Below are 21,539 nucleotides of genomic sequence, written 5' to 3' on the forward strand. Positions count from 1 at the left end.
GATAGTTGATTGGCCGCAAAATCAAGTCATCTATGGGAATCTTTAAGGGGCCCATACACCTAACGATTTTCCCGCCAATATACAGCAGATTCGATCACTGATCGAATCTGCTGTGAAATTGTTGCACAAACGCTGACAGAGAGATCGATTTCCGTCCGAAATCAATCGTTCCTGTCGATTCCCGTTGATCCGTCCGTGCGGAAGATTTAGCTCGATCATCGGTGGGTCGGGAGTGCGTCGATAGCGGCATTTGAATGCCCGACTACCGACGCTAGCGGCAATACATTACCTGCTACGGCCGGCGCTTGTCCCCTGGTCTCCGCTGGGGGGGGGGGGGGTGTCAGCTTCACAGATTGTGATCTGTTTCATGCTGAAATTGATTCACAATCTGTTTGCAGTAAAGGCAGCCATACAATCCCTCTCTGATCAGATTCGATCAGAGAGGGATCTATCTGTTGGTCGGATCTGATGGTAAATCGACTAGTGTATGGCTACCTTTAGTGACAAGACTATAGACTCTCTAAAGTAGAGTTCCCCAACCCTGTCCTCAAGGCCCACCAACAGTGCATGTTTTGCAGAAAACCACAAACATGCACAGGTGAGGTAATTAGTGTCTCAGCAGAGCTGATTCACTACCTGTGTGGATTACTACAAAACATGCACTGTTGGTGGGCCTTGAGGACAGGGTTGGGGAACACTGCTCTAAAGCACCGCGGAAGATGAAAGTGCTATATATGAAAATATATAAATCATTACAGAGAAACTGTCCTGTCAGGATTGCATTAATCAGTACGGGTCACTCCAAGCTGAGGACAGCCACACTCCAGCTAGTAATGCTATAATCCCACAAACACATATAAAGCAAACAGCACTCAATTCCCATAATCCTCCCTGACTAGACAATGTCTGGGCATCAGGTCTTATGTGACAAATACGTGACAAGTTACTTTCCAACCATTAAACACCAGAAGAGGAGGTGGATTATTGTCACTGCTATTAAATCATAGGACTGGAAAGTGTTTCTATAATCTTTTTCTACCATCTTCAAATAGTCAGAAGATCTTTAAAATGGAACGCCAGACAAATTGATACACCCCTCAGTGTGGATATAGTGAGGGAGGCTTAAAATGGCTAATTTTTACTGCTGTCTGAGTTACTGTTGGGTAGTGATGATCATGCCTAGGAGAACTCACGGAGAAGCATGTGATCAGTTTAGCCAGGTGCGAGTCATGATCGTGTGCTAAAGCAGGATATGATCACAGCAAATCAGAGCTTTGCAAATCTATCAGCTGATCAGACAAATCACGTTCTTTTAAGGCTTCCATACACTGGTGGATTGCCACCAGATCGACATACAGATATATCCCTCTCTGATCGAATCTAATCAGAGAGGGATCTATTGGCTGCCCATACACTGCACACAGATTTCAGCATGAAATAGATTCACAACCTGTCCAGTTGCTGCCTGCCTCGCCACCCCAATTATATTACCTGTCCACTGGTGCGAGTCTCCGGGTCCCTGCAGTCTCTCACTTCTGCCGGCGTCCTCCTCCGCTCCCTACTTCACTTCGTGTCCCATCCTCCGACAAGCATAAGTTAAAACAGCAGAGGGCGCTCTACTGTTTGAACTTCACCTTCTCACAGGACAGAACAGGAAGTGAAGAGAAGACGCTGGAAGAAGTGAAAGACTGCAGGAACCCTGGGACTCTGGCAGACAGGTGATATTACTGCTGCGTCGGTCGCTGCCGGTCGTGACGTTACCTGACGAAGGCGTAGATACGCCGAAACGTGTCGTGACGCTATCCAGCACACGGACAGCACCACAGAGGATACCTCTGGTCCTTTACTGTCTGAGACCCGGAAAGCTACTGGCCAAAGGGTTCCCCAGGTTACCACCATTCGGTTGTTGCAGAGATGGCTATCACAGCCCAGTTACATGCTTGTAATGCTTTTAATCTAGTAAGTGCACCTTGTATGCGCTTCATTTTTTATTCATTAAAAGGATAACACACTACGGATCGCTCCTTCTCTCCTTCTGTTGTTACCAAGTCCAGCTGTACAACCCAGCTTCGAGGAGCCGCTAGAGTGTGTGACCCGTCATCGATCCAGGTGCCCGAGCAGCGCAAGATTGCCCATCTTTTGAAACTTTGATCTAGCACGTGTAAGCAGCTTTACATTTCAAGAGAAAGCAGGGGGGAAAAATAACAGACAGCAGGAAGTGACTGGTGAAGAGCTTCCTTTCTGAAAGCTTGTCCAGGACGCACCCATAGACAAGCGTGGAAGCCGTTACAGGCCTGATGCTGAGCTGCGCCTTGTATGAAGTGGGTGATAGGAAACCACATCTCCTTGTTCACCGCTCTGAAGCGGCTGGGCTGGGTGAGGCTGCCTGAGAGGAAATAAACAGCCTACCGGTGAGTAGTCAAATCTGACTATTCCGCGATACAATGCAATGCAACTAACCAGTGACTGCAAACAGGCACCATCCCCATTCAGTACAGAAAGTCCTATCAAATATTTCTTCTCACAGAATTTTTTTTTGCTGTGTAAAGCCAAACATTATGCCACATCTTCATGCAATTAAAGTGGATCCGAGATGAACTTTTACTCATTGCATAATTGTGTTCCTTTCCTATTGTTTATAGGGCATTCCTCAAGCCAAATACTTTTTTTGTTTTAATACTCTAATTCCCTATAAACGAAACAAGCCTCGCCCACAGCCTTTCAGAGAGCCTTGGCTGTAGCAAGGGCTCATGGGAGCTCAGTCTGGGCAGGAGGAGGAGGTATTACTAGCCAGAGATTTCAGAGGCAGAAGGGAGGAGGGAGGAGGAGGGGGGATTAGGCTGAGTGCTGAAGATACAGATAAGCTTTTGCCTGTGTGTAATGTTTACAAACAACATGGCTGCTGTCATTGTATCACAGGAAGAAATAATCATATTCTATTAAAGCTGTCTGTAGCTAGATTTGCTGTGTAAACCATCTAAACTTTAGATAAGATATATAGACAAGTTACTTGTTATAGTTAGTTTTTCATCTCGGATACGCTTTAAAGCGGACCTGAACTCAGAACTTCCCCTCTGCTCTAAACGATAAGCAACAGCATAATAACCTTTACAGAAATACATTTGTTGCAGCCCACAGAACTGCAATAAATCTGCAGTGTGTCTACTTCCTGCTTTCATATAAGCAGACAAACATCCTGTGTTTATAAATTAGTTAAGGCTACCATGCGCTGACACAGCTCAGAGATCAAATTACAATTGTGATTACGTGCAGCTAAGGGGAAATTAGCCATGCATGAGAATAAAGTCCACTATAAAACACTGGGTTGGGTAACAACATAGAACTGAATGAAAGTCTCTGAGAACTGCAAAGCAGCTGATTGGCTCATAATCTCGTCTGAATACTGATGGATGTTGAGTGGTGTAATGCCAGGTACACATGAGATTTTCAGGCAGATTTACTGCTAGATCGATTATTTCCAACATGTCCGATCTGATTTCCGATCGATTTTCCATAGCAGTGAACAGAAAATTGATTGGAAATCATATCGGACAGGTTGGAAATAATCAATCTGGCAGAAGAGCTGCCAGAAAATCTCATCATGTGTACAAGGCATAATGCTGGGCATACACGGTCAGATAATTCTTATCAATCGAGCCGCTGATGGCTCGATTGATAAAATCCAACCTGTCCGATACCCCGTCGGATCGATACTGCGCTCGATACCGGCGGGGAGAACAATGGGAAGAAACGAGCGGCTGATTAGCAGCCCCCGCGGGGATTAGCGGGAATCGATCCGCACGCACGAGCGGTGGCTCGATACCGGCGCAAAAGCTAACCATGTATGCCCAGCATGAGGCAGTAAACCTGGCAAGGTAGATGATAAACTGTCATGCTGGGAATACACCATACAATTTTCTGTTAGATTCTTCTGTTAGAATGCAGAATTAGATTATTATTTTCTGTAGAGAATGGTGATTATCTCTGGTGCATTGTCTGCTGAGTAGAACAATGCCTAATTGCTCGGCAGATAGATGGTAGATGAAGATAGATACATTTCCAACATGCTGAACTTTATCTACGTGGCAGGTAAATCTAACAGAAAATTGTATGGTGTATTCCCAGCATCACATCAAGACAAAATCTAATCAATGTATGCTGAGGTCACAGTAGTGGTGGGCTTATTGTCTTTGTGTGGAAGCTCACAACAGCTCTGGGGGAGGTACTCTGCAAGAGAACAATGACTGCTTGGAGTACAGGGTGTATGGGGAGAGGAGGTCTGTTCACACAGACATCAGGCAGAAAGAGAGTCACCTGCGTACATACAATAGACATTCACCACCTCAAACAGCCGTTATTGATGTTCATGTGACCATCTACTGGTCACATGGCTGGATAGTGTACTGGTTAGGGGCTCCGCCTCTGACAAGGAGACCAGGGTTCGAAATCTCGTCTCTTCCTGTTCAGTAAGCCAGCACCTATAGGCTATTCAGTAAGGAGACCTTGGGACAACTACACAACACTGCTACTGCCTATAGAGCACGTCCTAGTGGCTGCAGCTCCGGTGCTTTGAGTCCGCCAGGAGATAAGTGTGCTATAAATGTTCGGTGTCTACTAAATGTTCACAAACATCAGTGGCCTCCCCTTTGGCAATCCATAAATACTCTGCCAAATGCCTTTTTTTTTCTGCGATAGCTTACAGCAGAAAGTTTTCTGAACATCACCACAATTAATTTGGACTTTCAGACTATCTTTTTTTACGTCCCCCTGTAGTTTCACCTATGGTTAGCAGGCAGAGTGCAGCAGCTATCATCTGGAAAGATAAGACAACTGTCCTTGCAGCTGTAGAGTAAAATGATCTGTCTCTCTCCACTTCTCCAGACACAAATAGATGAACAGACAAGATGACTAGAGAAAGTGTTTAAAACTCAGTGTATACAGGTCAAAAATACCAAGCTGTGACCTCCACATACCAGGTCCTCAGTGAGGACAGAGTGTGTCTCCAAGAGAGCGACCATCCACCTTGACTGTTACCAAGTAGGGGCAGCCAGAAGACATTTATCCCCAAAAAATACCCTTGTGGCTGCCTGACATGGACACCATTACTAATAAGGAATACTAGAATGCTGGGTACACACAATACTTTTTTCCGCTCGATTTTGCACTCGATTCTCTTATTTTCCACTCGTTTTTCTTATTCTTTTCCATTCATTTCCATGAGAAAACGACCCAAAAAACGATCGCAAGGAATATTGTCGGAAATTATCCATCGAACCCATCTATGGAGCGGAAAACCGTATGGTATATTCCCAGCATAAGAGTAATAGACCAGGGGGGTTCCCGTGGTGCCTCTCTATCTCCTTGCTTCAATAGATAAATATTGACCAGTCAATAAATAGATAAGCACAGCAGAGACATCCAGACATAAATTCACACCTAGTAATGCACTCCCACCTCATGCATTATAGAACAGAACACTTCCATTAATGACACAGGACAGATGGTGATAAAATTAGCACATTTCTGGTAAACACATCCCCTGGAGGTCCTTCCCCACTGAGTGGAGTCTCCGGAGTCACATTCAGCTAAACAGACGCAAATCCTACAACTTCTGTAATGTGCCTCTGAAGATCCAGAGACCTCAGGTCAGCCTGCCCTAGCACAGATAAGGATAATGCTGAGGTAGGTACAAACGTTAGAAAGATGATATGATCTTTTGTAATCATGTGATCTCTTGTTTGTAAAGGCAACCCCTGCTCAAACAGGCAACAAGCAGTTTGCTTTTTTTTTTTGCAGATTTTTTTATGGACAACAGTGGGGAGCCTCCTGCTTGTCCTCCCCACAGGATCATACATGGAGCCCTCTGCCTCTCCTCCCCTCCCCCTAGGGCAGTAAATGCAGCCTCCTGCTTCTTCCCTCCCCATAGGGCAATACATGCAACCCCCTGCCTCTCCTCATAGGGCAGTACATGCAGCCTCCTGCCTCTCCTCATAGGGCAGTACATGCGGCCTCCTCCCTCTCCTCCCCTCCCCCGAAGGCAGTACATGCAGCCTCCTGCCTCTCCTCATAGGGCAGTACATGCGGCCTCCTGCCTCTCCTCCCCTCCTCCTAGGGCAGTACATGCAGCCTCCTGCCTCTCCTCATAGGGCAGTACATGCAGCCTCCTGCCTCAACTCCACTCCTCACACGGCAGTACATGCAGCCTCCTGCCTCTCCTCATAGGGCAGTACATGCGGCCTCCTGCCTTTCCTCCCCTCCTAAGGCAGTACATGCAGCCTCCTGCCTCTCCTCCACTCCTCACAGGGTAGTACATGCAGCCTCCTGCCTCTCCTCCACTGCACATAGGGCAGTACATGCAGCCTCCTACCTCTCCTCCACTCCCCATCATAGGGCAGTACATGGAGCCTCCCTCCTCTCCTCCATTCTCCACATGGCAGCACATGCCACCTCCTGCCCAATAAAAAAAATAGAAAACAGCACACACAGTCTACTAACTTTCCTTTCCTCCACAAGGGACAGTGTAAAGTCCGTGCAAGCCTAGAAACCATAAACCATCACTGGCTTTTTTTCTGAAGAGATTGTGTCCAATGGTTTTAGATGGTATGTCTATATAGGCCTGAGGCAATGGCAACGATGTCATCTAAGGTGGTTATAATGCTTATGTTTGATCCATGGGGCTGACCCACAGAACAGACAAACAGATGTAGCCTGTGAAATTACACTTCCTCACTGGCTGTTATAGGCAAACGCTTTGATTCCACTCCAATATTTTCTCCATCAGTCTGCTTCAGCCAACCTCGGTGTAGTGAACACTTCCTCCTCCCATGTATGGGACCTGTCCCTGTGAGTTGGATGTTCCTGAAATGCTTTCTATGACTGCTGGAGTTTAGGTGATGCGACAATCTGCAGGGAGTCAATATTATGCTAGGTACACACCATACAATTTTCTGGCAGATTTACCTGCCTACATTTTTAGCTAAGCTCCGCCCCATCAAAGAAAACTGCCCGGGCTTTTTTCCCCTGATGCTGTGCAAAGCATGATGGGATTTCTGATGTTATTCACGTAGTCTAGCAACTGGGAGGGATGATCAGGACACAGGACAGTTGGAACTGTGTCTCATGCTCCCTGTCACCTTCTTTCAACCAAAAAGATGGCTGCCCTCATGAAATCACAAACATTTGCCTGTTCTTTTAAAACAGGGTGGGTAAGAGATTATATTACCTATTTTAATTAACATAAATAATGTAACTTAATGACAGTATGTTTGTTTAGGCTGAAGTTCCCCTTTAAGGTCAGCACCCACGACATGATTTTCCCATTTTTCCTAACGACCAGCGATACTTTGAGCAGCGAGTGCTCGTTTCTGAGATCTTGTGACATGGGTTCAGGCATGATATCACACAAATGCAATTTATTGTCGCACAGTGATAACGACCGTCACAGATCGGATCTACAAGATACCTGACGACTCTGCATAAAGTACCGCAATCACTTGACTTCCCATTTGCGCCCGTCGGGTGACGTCGAGCATAGCCGCTGGATCCATCTTACTCTGTCGGGTGGTGAGTATTCAGCTTTAGGCCTCTTTCACAGTGCGACGTTAAAGTCGCACATTAGAAAATGTTTTAACGTGGACTAATGCACACCAATACTAAGTCTGTGCAACATTCACAGTGCACACGTTGTGTTGTGTGTTACATGTAGCAATATTTAGAAAGTGCTGCATGCTGTGCGTTCAGCAATACATTTGCTGCGTTACGTGTGTTGCACATGCTCAGTAAGGTTTTAAAAAAAAAAATAACGCATGCGCCGTTTTCGTTCCTTCACTGTGCGATGAAAACGGCGCACCAAACGCAGGGCTAAATAACGTCCAAGTTATAGTCTTTTAATGCATTGCATTAGGGGCACGTTATGCGACCTTAACGTCGCATCAAATGCACCGTCCCACTGTGAAAGAGGCCTTAGTGTACTGGTGTGATGGACCATAAATGTCTGACTCCTCTCTGCACAACCTTGCTACACTATATGGTAAGGAGGAAGTACATATTGTTTCTGAATGTCCGTGTATACGACAGGAAGCTCGGACACTTCCCATTTCACCAGAGAACCTCATTTCACCACAGCTGTCACTGCAGCACTCTAGAACTTGATGTCATGACAAAGGAATGACAAACAAGCTGCAGCATACAAGACAAGATGGACTCAATATCGACCCGAGATACTGAAATCACAGACAGACACTTGTATCATGACTTTCACCTCTCACTAGTCACTAGTGCGTCTCTGTCCCTCCACACACCCACGACTGCTTGTCAATATGAATCTTCATTTTAAAAGTGCAATCAGATGCCTGCTGCGGCAGTGACATCAGGTGTTGGTTGGGGGGGGGGGGGGGGGGGGGGGAAATGGCCCTCCTTCTCATCTCATCAGAAGCAGCAGGCGGCTGCACTTGAGAGGAAGATCTGAAGGCTGGAGATGGGAATAGCTCGATCTGCCACCATTGCGTGGCTCTGCATTGGGGAAGTGGGGGTAGGGAAGGGTCTCATGAGGACAGCACTTGTGACTTGTCACAAGGGAAAGTGGGGTCATAGTGGCCGAATTTGTTCTATGGCCTCAAGAGTCAGCCAGGAAACGGGTGGCATTCATTTTAGTTACGTCCATGTTTTTGGGCTATACTACAGACTATCCAATTCTGTCTTTGGCACGAGACTATGCCAAATTAGACGTCTTTCCTATACACAATGAGGCAGAGTTTTCCCAAAACCTAAGCAGTGCTACTGGCAACAGTGGGGAGCCGTGCACAATGGACAGAAAAAGTGCTGCTATGCATTATAAAATTCTATCACAATGGTGTTCTCAGTCATCAGAAACTATACACCTGGGATACGTTTGTATCCTAAAGGCCTCTAGCACACTACATGTGATTTAGATTTTGACATGATTTTACATGCGATTCCGATTTTTAATCGGTACTGCAACCTGCATTATTCTTCATAATTTTGATAGCATCCAGGGAAAATTGGAATCGCAAATCAGAAACGCAAGTCGTAATAGAAAAAAAACCAGCTCCCTTAGGCCTTTTGCAGACTACGTCGGATTCCGTTTTTTATCTGATCCGATTTTGATTTCCGATTAAAAAAAACATACTGCATGCTGCTAAGATTTTTAAAATCAGACGTATTAAAGGAGGGGGAAAAAAAAAAAAAAAAAAAAAAGGTACTTTTCCGTTTTCCTTGTTTTTGAAGTCCCCTCTCACCTGGTCCAATGGTAAACTCTATGGCAGGTGAATTCATCCAGTAACGCACATCTGCCCCATCTTCTGGTTAATGCATCTTATTTCACAAGAATAAAACATGCACCCAGAACATTCAAGACTAAATATTTCCCGTAGACAAAACTACAGAACAGAAGACATTTACAGTCCCAATACCCAGTAGACTAAAATCTACAGTCACATAAACTCAATGATCCGTCATTGATCCTTCGGACAGCACAGTGGCGTAGTGGTTAGCGTTCTCGCCTTGCAGCGCTGGGTCCCCGGTTCGAATACCAGCCAGGTCCCAGCCAGGTCAACATCTGCGAGGAGTTTGTATGCTCTCCCCGTGTCCGCTTGGGTTTCCCCCGGGCACTCTGGTTGCCTCACACATTCCAAAAACATACAGATAAGTTAATTGGCTTCCCCCTAAATTGGCCCTAGACTAAGATACATACACTACACGATACAATACAGAAATGGACGTGTGACTATGGTAGGGACTAGATTGTGAGCCCCTCCAAGGGACAGTTAGTGACAAGGCCATATACTCTCTACAGCACTGCGTAATATGTCGGCTCTATATAAGTACTAAATAATAATAATAATAATAAATAATAATAATAACAGTTAGTGATCAATTAGTACTATCGATGCTGATAGATTGTAGAACACCGCCTCCACAGATGTGAATGGAAGTGCTCTCTGTACAACACTTTTTTGAAGAGGCTGATAAGTGATTCAGAGGAATAGCATCTGCACACTGTCCCTGATGGAAAGAAAAAGTGATGACCTATATAACTGCCTAGTAGCTGCTGTAGTTTGCGTCATACAGCGGTGGACAATAGTATTGTTCTCCCCACCCTGCCTTACGCATTGTTACTCCCATGCCAGAGGACACCTCCGGTCCACCCCCGCTCCTTAACATCGCGACCCTGCTCCTCTACTGGCACAACGCTGCACCTTCGCAAGCATGGCTGCGCAGTAGCACAGAGCCCCTCGAGCAGGTTCAGTATGGCCAAGCTGCTTGTGCCTGAAGAGGTTCCTACAGACAAGCTGCCAACAGAGGACAGTATAAGAAGCCTCTAGCAGGGGTGTCAAACTCAAATACAAAAAGGGCCGAAATACAATACACTGGGACCAAGTCGCAGGCCAACCTCAAGGTCTACTGGCTACCTTACAAAGTTCTCTGGTGTCTAATGGCCCATCTCAAAACCCCTATACTGTTCCCTGGTGTCTAGTGGCCCCCACCCTTTCCTACACAGTTCCCTAGTGTTTAGTGGTTTCCCCCTACCTCCCCCCATGTGGCTTGTTCTAGGGCTTCACCTCCAATATATGTTCCCTGGTGGTCTAGAGTTTGCCAAAAAAACAATGAAAAGTGGGGAAACCACGTGAGGGCTGAATTTAATAGTTCTGAGGGCCAGATTTGGCCCGCGGGACGGAGTTTGACATGTATGTTCTACAGGATCCTCTTCTTAGGTAGGTATTTCTTATTGTACCTGAGGTTTACCTTTGGTATACTTTAAGAGGCGGTAAACAAATCTATATCTACCTGATATCGATAATTTATCACCTTGTCTCTTCCAATATTAGATCAGATCTCAGTAGAAATCTGTATGAGACATCACTCTTCCCATTGCAAGTTTTGCACTTATCACTGTAGTACAAAGCTATGGAGCCTCTCTCTCTTCTGGCTATGGCCACCCTGGGCAGGAGACATCAATAAAACCCTGATACAGGTGCTAACTTCCCCCTGCTTTGAGAGCCAGGGGAAAATATTTTGGGCTGCAGTACCACTTAAGGGCTGGTTCAGACGGGCGTTTTTGTGGCGTTTAACGCAGCGTTTTTTGGGATCTACTGCCATCCCATGCAAGTGAATGGGAGCGTTTAGAGCTGGCTTTTGCAGGCTTTCATGAAAGCCTGGCAGTAGATCCCAGCGTTGCGTCTAGTCTCAAAAGCAACATGCTGCTTTCAGAGGCAGTAAACGCGAGGAAACAATAGCAGAGACCAGAACTGCTAGCCTTGAACGCTTTTCAAAAGCTTTCTTTTAAACGCTGGCGTTTAAACCCTGGCGTTTGAACGCAATGCCAAGCAAAAGCTCAGCAGACGCCCGTGTGAACCAGCTCTTAAGCCTTCATCTAGGTCATCAGAGGAAGGAAAGGCGACTTCTGATTGGTCACCAGAAGTTACTGCACCCTCTGCATCACTTAACCATACAAACAATTGATTTAAAAATCTACTCTACACAACTAGACCAGCTGAAGTCACAGCAACATTCTGTGCAATAAGAGAATCCAGAGCCTTAGTACGGCTATCACGGCTGAGCCCAGGAGGAGAGGCCCCCCCAGGAGCGATGGATTATTGAAATTCACCGGTGACATGACAGTTTACAGCAGAGAGAATGGATTGTAATCTGCCTGGGTAATCCCGTTATAAAAAGCGAGAGATCATCATACACAATCCGCACAAATGTTCGATAAAGACAGCACTGGAGCTCACAGAATTATCATGACCAGCAAGAAAAGCTTCTCCTCACATAACCCCAACAGGTCCACCACTCTGGACATCCCAACAGGCCTCAATATCACAACTGCATCCCAAATCCCTAGTGTTATAAGTACCGTACATCAAGCTACCCAGCAGGGCCATGTGCTCAGAATTACCCTCAAAAAGGCCGCAAACTCTCAGCATGTTCAGAATTTCCCCCAAAATCACAACAACCATGGCCTTAAAGCCTGCTACACACTTACTTTTGATTGGTCAATTACTAACCAATTTTACCACCTCCATGAAGGCCAACACATTTTGAATACTATAAACAGGTTGTATAGGTAAGCTTTCTTGATACATGAAAGTGGTAAAATTGGCCAATCAAAATCGAAGACGTACCAGGCTTTTATCCAGTTTTTAATGGCCAATGTTTGTCCAATTTTACAACTTCCAGCTAGTATGAAAGCTTACTCACATAAAGTAGTGTTAAAAATCTGGTGACCCTCATACTATAGAGATGGTAAAATTGGTCAGTGACTGTCCAATCAAAATTGGATGTGTGTATACACTTTTAGTACTGCCCCAACAAAAGCACTCAAAAACTACAACACAACAGGAACAAAACTGCTCCAAACAAGGCTAAAGCCTGGTATACACTTTCAATTATGATTGGCCAATTACTGACCAATTTCAACATCAACAGATATTGAATACTATGAGCAGATTGTGTAAGTAAACTCTCATACCACATGGAGGTGGTAAAATTGGTCAGTGATTGGCCAAACATAACTGGATGTGTGTACTGTGGCTGGATGGTGTAATGGTTAAGGGCTCTGCCTCTGACACAGGAGACCAGGGTTCAAATCTCAGCTCTGCCTGTTCAGTAAGCCAGCACCTATTCAGTAGGAGACCTTTGGCAAGCCTCTCTTAAGCTGGCCATACACTGGCCCGATTTGCGCCCGTTTCGACAGCAGATTCAATCACTGGGATCGAATCTGCTGCCAATCGTTCGCGCTACACGCCGAATTTCGATCCATTCCGTCCGATCCCGTCGATCGCGCCGTGCGGAAAATAACCGATCGCCCGCGGGTAAAGAGCACATCGCTAGCGGCGTTCGAGTGCCAGACGACCGACGCAATAGAGCTGCAATACATTACCTGCTCCCGCGACTCCCGGGTCTCCGCTCTGGTCTGGTCTCCGGCATGCTTCCCTTCTTCCTGTCCCGGCAGGAAGTTTAAACAGTAGAGGGCGCTCTACTGTTTAAACTTCCCCCAGACAGGAAGAAGGGAAGCATGCCGGAGACCAGACCAGAGAAGAAGAGCGGAGACCCGGGAGTCGCGCCGGCGGAGCAGGTAATGTATGCGGGCGGGGGGGGGAGCGGCGGCAGCACCACCACCACCACAACAGATTCTGAACGGTTTCAGGCTGAAATCGGTTCACAATCTGTTTGCAGTACAGGTAGCCATACGATCCCTCTCTGATCAGATTCGATCAGATAGGGATCTGTCTGTTGGTCGAATCTGATGGCAAATCGACCAGTGTATGGCTACCTTAAGACTGCTACTGTCTATAGAGCGCGCCCTAGTGGCTGCAGCTCTGGCGCTTTGAGTCCGCCAGGAGAAAAGCATGATATAAATGTTATTTGTCTTGTCTACTTCCTAATCAACGTCATGCAGTTAGAACAGGGGTCCCCAAACGTTTTGGGTCAAAGGCCGGGTCAACATACTTCAGACTGTTGGGGGGCCGGAGTATACATAAAATGATGTAGAAGTCTTTGTGGGCCAGACAGTTAAGTATACCCAGGTGACAACCTGCAGTCCAATTAGACAGCAGTGTCACCTGGAATTTGATTGGAAACCAGCGAATTACTGCTTTCTGGCTTCCATGGGGATGGAATAGCTATACTATATGCGGACCACCAATATTTAAAGATGTAGCTGCCGGCCACATCTATAAGTAGTGTGTGTGTGTGTGTGTGTGTGTGTGTGTGTGTGTGTGTGTGTGTGTGTGTGTGTGTGTGTGTGTGTGTGTGTGTGTGTGTGTGTGTGTGTGTGTGTGTGTGTGTGTGTGTGTGTAGCCTCGGGGGGGGGGGGGGGGGGGGGGCACATTTGGCCCGCAGGCCTTAGTTTGAGGACCACTGAGTTAGAATATCCCCGGACAAAAGAAATAACTAAATAGTGTTTTTCAGTTGGGTCACAAAGGCTGCAACGGTGCCAAACACCCAAAAAGAGACAACGCATTGCACCCCAACAAGAACACACAATAGACATTGCCCATCATATTCCCCCAACAACTGCCATACATAGCAGAGCCACACAATTGGTATTGCCTACCAACCAGGCTCCAGTTTGCATTACCACCTGACAGGACTACACACCTTGATAATGTTCCCTGTCAGGCCCACACACAAGACGTTTCCCTATGACAGATTTACATTAAAAACTGCACCAACAGGACCACAAACTCTTCGCATTGTTCTACTCAGGACTTTTGTTCTATAAAAGTGTAAGTGGTTCATACAGCTGATGTGAGGCTTTTTTTAGAGACTTCTGAAAACATTTCATATAGGGGGCTTTAGTGGAAGGAGATGGTTGGATAAATGACAGACAGAAAAGCCTCAGATTCCTGCAAGAGGAAAAACAAATCACAGCATGGGCACACTTCCATATTACAGTGTAAATGAACGTCCAGTCCCTGAGTCTCCCCAGCAGAATAAATGCTAGTATGTGATAATATAACTATCACTATTCCATCCCCAGGTCCCGCCTGGACAGAGGAAGATCTATGAATATTGTCTGTCAGACTCTCTCCTTCCTCAGATAAAGACACACAGCCCAATGTTAGACCTCCCATGGAGTTTTCACCCCATGAGGAACATATACAGATACTTACAGACTGGAGAAAGTGCAGAGTCCCCACATAATCCCTCTCAGTGTTCAGAATCTCATTCAGTACACATAGTCGAAGCCTCAGCTGCCTTTCGGAGTCCTTATTACTGCTCTCCACAACACTGACCCCCTGCCCTTCTGCCTCCATATCTGTCACTGTTGCCCTCCACCACAAGGGGTGCTATCCTGCAGGAGGCTAATGTTTGCCTGCATCCTCTGGAGGAACCACAGGCTTTTCTTCTGCCTACTTCCTCCAACCCTAATCCAGTGGAATCCTCAAGGATAAGTACCACAATTCGGGTCCACAGTGTCAATGCTCTACAGAGATGGTGTTTTGCAATCCTGCTGCCAGGGCTCTTCAGAAGTAAGCTCAGCTCAATAAAGCCATGGCTGCTATGAAATCAGAAGTCATAAAATAGGTGGTCAGAATATCAGGACTTCTCAAAGTTGGTATGTCGCAATTATGGTGCCAAACGCCAGTGCTCATTACGGACAGTTCTGGTACCTTAATACCATGGCTCACTTTCCTTGTACTCCAGTGTCAAGAATCCTTAGAGATAGGGAGGCATAAGCTTGGTCTCCCCAAATCCAAGGCTAGTCAAATATAAAGGGGGGGGTCACTATCCTTGTATTTCCTAATGAGGAGTCGTCAGGATTCCTTCACTTCCCCAAATCGTGCATAGCGTACTCACTGAATATGGATGAAACAATTTCCCAGGCTACTCCAAGGTAGATGCCGATCTAGGGGTCATATGAGTGGGGTGCACAGCTGAGGCTGCAGGTGTTCTCCGGGTGGGGTGCAGGGCTGGGAATCAAGGTGGACTCACAGTGGGGTGCAAGTCTGGGGGATCCAGATGTCCTCAAAGTAGAGTGCAGGTCTGGGGGTATCCACTATCCAGGTGGCCTCAAAGGGGGTTCAGGTCTGGGGGGATCCAAGTAGCTTCACAAGTGGGTGCAGGTCTGCGGGGTCCAGCTTGCATTAGAGTGGGGTCCAGGTCTGAGGGATCCAGGTGTCCTCACAGCTGGGTGATCCAGCGCTCATCACAGAAGGGTGCAGGTCTGTGAGATCCAGATCTCCTCACAGCTGTAGGATCCACTTCTCCTCCCAGAAGGGTGCAGGTCTGGGAGATCTAGGTTTCCTCACAGCAGGGGAATCCACATCTCCTCACAGAAGTGTGCAAATCTCGTGGTCCATGTGTCTTTACAGCTGGGATCCTGGTCTCCAGAAGAGTGCAGAGCTGGGGATCTGGCTGCCCTCACACAGAGGCACGGAGCTGGGGATCTGGCTGCCCTCACACAGAGGCACGGAGCTGAGGATCTGGGAGTGCAGGAGGCAGCGTGGTTCATGTATAAAGTTTGCAGAGCTGGTGGTAAGGCACCGAGGGCAGGGCGCGCTGCTAGAAGCCCCTCACCCCTGGATCTAATCAATGTATTTCCTTATCTCTCTTCCTCTATCAACACTGAGCGCCTCTGTGTATATCGGTGCAGAGTGTCTGAGCTGCTACCTCCGCTGCTGGGAGAGTCTGCAGAGACTGACTGAGAGAAGCACAATACAGGAGGTGGGGGAGGTGCCGCTCTGCCTCTATCCTCTGTAGTACCAATACACACAATATAACATGTGTGCCCTGCATGTATGTAGTACTATGCAATACACGCACGGTATACAAATAATGTGTCCTGCATGTCTGTAGTAGCATGCAATACACACGTATCCTACACGTTCGTAGGACCATGCAACACTCAGTATACAATGTACCCTGCATGTCTGTAGTATCATGCAATACACATACAATGCATGTCTGTGGTAGTAGCATGCAATACACACACAATGTACCCTGCATGTCTGTAGTATCATGCAATACACATACAATGCATGTCTGTGGTAGCATGCAATACACACACAATGTACCCTGCATGTCTGTAGTAGCATGCACTACACACACAATGTACCCTGCATGTCTGTAGTAGCATGCAACATACACACAATGTACCCTGCATGTCTGTAGTAGCATGCAATACACACACAATGTACCCTGCATGTCTGTAGTAGCATGCAATACACGCACAATGTGCCCTGCATGTCTGTAGTAGCATGCAATACACACACAATGTACCCTGCATGTCTGTAGTAGCATGCAATACACGCACAATGTGCCCTGCATGTCTGTAGTAGCATGCAATACACACACAATGTACCCTGCATGTCTGTAGTAGCATGCAATACACACACAATGTACCCTGCATGTCTGTAGTAGCATGCAATACACGCACAATGTGCCCTGCATGTCTGTGGTAGCATGCAATACACGCACAATGTGCCCTGCATGTCTGTAGTAGCATGCACTACACACACAATGTGCCCTGCATGTCTGTAGTAGCATGCAACACACACACACAATATACCCTGCATGTCTGTAGTAGCATGCAATACACACACAATGTACCCTGCATGTCTGTAGTAGCATGCAACATACACACAATGTGCCCTGCATGTCTGTAGTAGCATGCACTACACACACAATGTGCCCTGCATGTCTGTGGTAGCAAGCAATACACGCAATGTGCCCTGCATGTCTGTAGTAGCATGCACTACACACACAATGTGCCCTGCATGTCTGTGGTAGCAAGCAATACACGCACAATGTGCCCTGCATGTCTGTAGTAGCATGCACTACACACACAATGTGCCCTGCATGTTTGTGGTAGCATGCAATACACACAATGTGCCCTGCATGTCTGTAGTAGCATGCAATACACACACAATGTACCCTGCATGTCTGTAGTAGCATGCAATATACAAACAATGCTTGTCTGTAGAACCATGCTATACAAACACAGTATACAAAACTATGTTCACTGCATGTCTGTAGTAGTATGCAATTGCACACACAATGTACCCTGCATGTTCGTAGTAGTATGCAATATACACACAATGTGCCCTGCATGTCTGTAGTAGCATGCACTACACACACAATGTACCCTGCATGTCTGTAGTAGCATGCAATACACACACAATGTGCCCTGCATGTCTGTAGTAGCATGCAATACACACACAATATGCCCTGCATGTCTGTAGTAGCATGCAATACACACAATGTGCCCTGCATGTTTGTAGTAGTATACAATATACACACAATGTACCCTGCATGTCTGTAGTAGCATGTAATACACATAATGTGCCTTGCATGTCTATAGTAGTATGCAATATACACACAATGTGCCCTGCATGTCTGTAGTAACATGCAATGCACACACAATGGGCTCTATTCATAAAACTTCTGAGTCGGAAAAAATCCTGGAGGTAAAATACCGCAGCGGTATTTTACACTTCTGGGTGGTCATTCATAGAAATCTTGCCAGCTGCGATAGCAGAGCGGAGATCTCCTGCTGAAAGCTGTCGGTAAGCTGTCGGAAGGCATACGGAAACACTTCAGCCGGCAGAGTCCCTCCGTGCACTGCTCTCTCTGGGAGGTCTGTCCCATTCACTTGTATGTAATCCGCAAAATCAGAAGAAGCGGTATTTCCCGTCCACATACCGCTTCCTCTAAACTTTATGAATGCCCATTTTGTTACTTTTTTCTAGATAAATCTAGAAAAACACTGGAGAAGGCGGAAATTTCTCGCTCTGCTGGGGGATCGTAGATTTTCATGCGGGAACAGCTTTTATGAATGCCCACTTTGCTAAATGGACGGGAAAATCCGCTGTTTTGAGCGGAAAACTTGCGGTAAGGTTTTATGAATAGAGCCCACTGTGCCCTGCATGTCTGTGGTTGCATGCAATACACACACAATGTACCCTGCATGTCTCTAGTAGCATGCAATACACACAATGTGCCCTGCATGTCTGTAGTAACATGCAATACACACACAATGTGCCCTGCATGTCTGTAGTAACATGCAATACACACACAATGTGCCCTGCATGTCTGTGGTTGCATGCAATACACACACAATGTACCCTGCATGTCTCTAGTAGCATGCAATACACACAATGTGCCCTGCATGTCTGTGGTTGCATGCACTACACACACAATGTGCCCTGCATGTCTGTAGTAACATTCAATACACACACAATGGGCTCTATTTACAAAACCATGTGCGGTAACTCTTTTTTGGGTGAAAAATATGTACGAAAATAAAGCTTTTTTGACCACTGTAGGGCAGCCCATATACTTGCCACCCATTACACAGAGACGACCCAGGAAAGCCTGTCACATTTACAGTGGGACCTCAACTCTTGCACAGGACAGAATGAAAACATATAGAAATGCACCTCGTATGTATATAATTTAGCCTGTCTAATTCCCCCTCATCTGTGAATAATCACAACTGTAATTTGAGCTCTCAGCTGTGCCAGCTGGCTGCCTCAGCAGAGCAGCTAATGTGTAAACACAGGATGTTAACCCAATGTCTGCTTCCATGAACGCAGGAAGTACATACACTGGAAATTGTTTGCTGGATTTGTATCAGCTGTAACAAAGAAATGTTTTTCTTTAAAGGTAATTATGCTGTTGATTATCTTTTAGAACAGAGAAGAATTTCCTCCTCGGCATCTATTAAATCATCTAAAAGACTATACTAGGTCTGAAAGTGCGCCTTGAGATTAGACACACTCGTCTTTTCTGCCTTCTATGTAAAACTGACATAAACTCGAGCAAAAAAAAGCTCAAAAGGCTCCATCCTGAAGGCCAAAAGCAGAGAAGTGATAATTATCACCTACCATTTGTAGGTGATAAAAACATCCTTAATTAACACCAACTTTTCAATTGAGAATCTCAAATTGAAGATAAATTTGAGGTAATTACCACACTTTTACCTCACTTTTACCTCACTTTTACCGCATGAGGTAAAACATTTTTGTGAATTTGAAAATGGAGATATTTTGGTCGGTGTTTATCACTACCTAATTTAACTCATGCGGTAACTCACTGAGAATAGAGCCCATTGTGCCCTGCATGTCTGTGGTTGCATGCAATACACACACAATGTACCTGGTATGCACTAACCGTATACAAGCCACATGCCCTTATACAAGCCACACATGTCAAATGCTGCACGCATATGAATATACACAATGTGCACAGAGATCATTACATGCATTTATACAAAATACATGCTGCCTGCAGGGAACAAAACATTGCATAACAAGTCACTGAATGCACTGATTCAGTATGCAACATGTACAGTATACACTGATTCAGTATTATAAATAGCACTAACATCTTCCACAGCCCCTCAGAGGGGCTCACAATCTAATCCCTACCGTAATCACATGTCTATATCATGTAGTGTATGTATGGTAGTCTAGGCCCAATTTAGGGGGATGCTAGTTAACTTATCTGTATGCTTTTGGGATATGGTAGTAAACCAGATCCGTGCTGCTAGATTTGGGCGCAGCCGGCGCCTCCATAGACTATAATAGGAATCACTCCTATTGCAGCGCTCAGTGAGTAACGTCGGCGCCGTCAGAAGACGGAGCCGAGGTTGCCTAAAAACACAATAATTCGGCCTCCAGCAATCGCTGGAAGCCGAATTATTTCATTCCCCCACTATCCATGGCGGCCTGGAGGGGGAATAGTAATTAAAACGGCCCGGATTTGTGCAGCAGCAGAATCAGCCATATACCAGCTGTATCCTGCGCCCAAGTCTACCGGCGCCAATTTCAAATGTACTCAACCAGAGAGCCCAGAGGAAACCCATGCAGACACGGGGAGAACATACAACCTCCATACAGATAGTGCCCTGGCTGGGATTCAAACTGGGGACCCGTAGCTGCAAGGCAAGAGTGGTAACCACTACACTACTGTGCTGCCCGGTATGCAACATATACAACGTAAAGATTGCATTTACTGATTCAATATGCAACATATACAATATATACACTGCATGCACTGATTATATATACAAATTTAGGCACTTTAGACAAAACTATATTCTCTGCACACACAGATGACATCTGTTGATGATCTGCACAAAGCACACTGTATAGGAGTAAAGCCTGGTAAACACTTTCAGGCCTGGAACCCACTACAAAATGATATCACTAATCGCAATCGCTAGCGTTTTGTAAGCGATTTCATGAATGCAGCAATGTTAAAAAGTGCAAGGGTTTTGCCAGCGATTGTGTAGCGTTTTTAATTCTGATTGGTCCTTTGTAACGATTGGTGTCAGCACGCAGAGAGAATGTGATCATTGGTGATCTGCAGTATCACCAAGAATGCAGATATATACCTGATTATTGATGATCTGCAGTATCACCAAGAATGCAGATATATACCTGATTATTGATGATCTGCAGTATCACCGATAATCCGATATATTGCTAACCTCTGGACACCTAAGGATAAGTAAGTGTTTGGTGTAACAGTAATACTTTGAGTAATGTACCTGCTGAGCAGGTGGTATACAATATAGAGACACAGCTCTGGGAGAACAGGAAACCTTTCAGCAGCCTGAGGCTCTCCGGGGAGAGGAGTCAGGCTGGAGACGGGAAGGACCTAGGAGCGAATGACACCTAAGATGGATGTCACTATCTGATCTGGAGACTAGCTCTCGAGGTCGGGCACGCCGGGTCGGCAACACACTGACAGATAAAGTACAGAGACAGAAGGCTGATTCGGTATCCAAGTCAAGCAGGGTCTGGCAACGAAATATCAGATATACGAGGTACCGAATCAGAAGACAGAGGAGTAGTCAGAAAAGCTATAAGTCATAACATATATCAAACAATGCCTATTCTGGGTGCGAGGTCCTTGGTCTCAGCATCCCGGAACTAGTCTGAAGAATACACAGATGATAATACAGTATTCCCTAGACTGGGTGCGAGGTCCGTAGTCTCAGCACCCTGGAACTAGTCTGAAGTATAACACAGATGATAACACAGTTCACTAAGCTGGGTGTGAGGTCC

At 46.0% G+C, this 21,539-nt stretch overlaps 1 protein-coding gene across 1 annotated transcript in view; it reads right to left on the reverse strand.

Annotated features, from left to right (window-relative positions):
* PREX1 (phosphatidylinositol-3,4,5-trisphosphate dependent Rac exchange factor 1) overlaps positions 1 to 16,130 on the reverse strand; it is a 369,932-nt gene extending 353,802 nt beyond the window's left edge. Inside the window, exon 1 of the mRNA XM_068263360.1 lies at positions 14,637 to 16,130. Coding sequence (XP_068119461.1) covers positions 14,637 to 14,780 — 144 coding nt within the window. The 5' untranslated portion in view covers positions 14,781 to 16,130. The remainder of the gene's footprint in view (positions 1 to 14,636) is intronic.
* Between the last annotated feature and the right edge of the window lie 5,409 nt (positions 16,131 to 21,539).

Source organism: Hyperolius riggenbachi, chromosome 12 (assembly GCF_040937935.1).
Source record: "Hyperolius riggenbachi isolate aHypRig1 chromosome 12, aHypRig1.pri, whole genome shotgun sequence".
In the NCBI taxonomy this organism is placed as follows: domain Eukaryota; kingdom Metazoa; phylum Chordata; class Amphibia; order Anura; family Hyperoliidae; genus Hyperolius; species Hyperolius riggenbachi.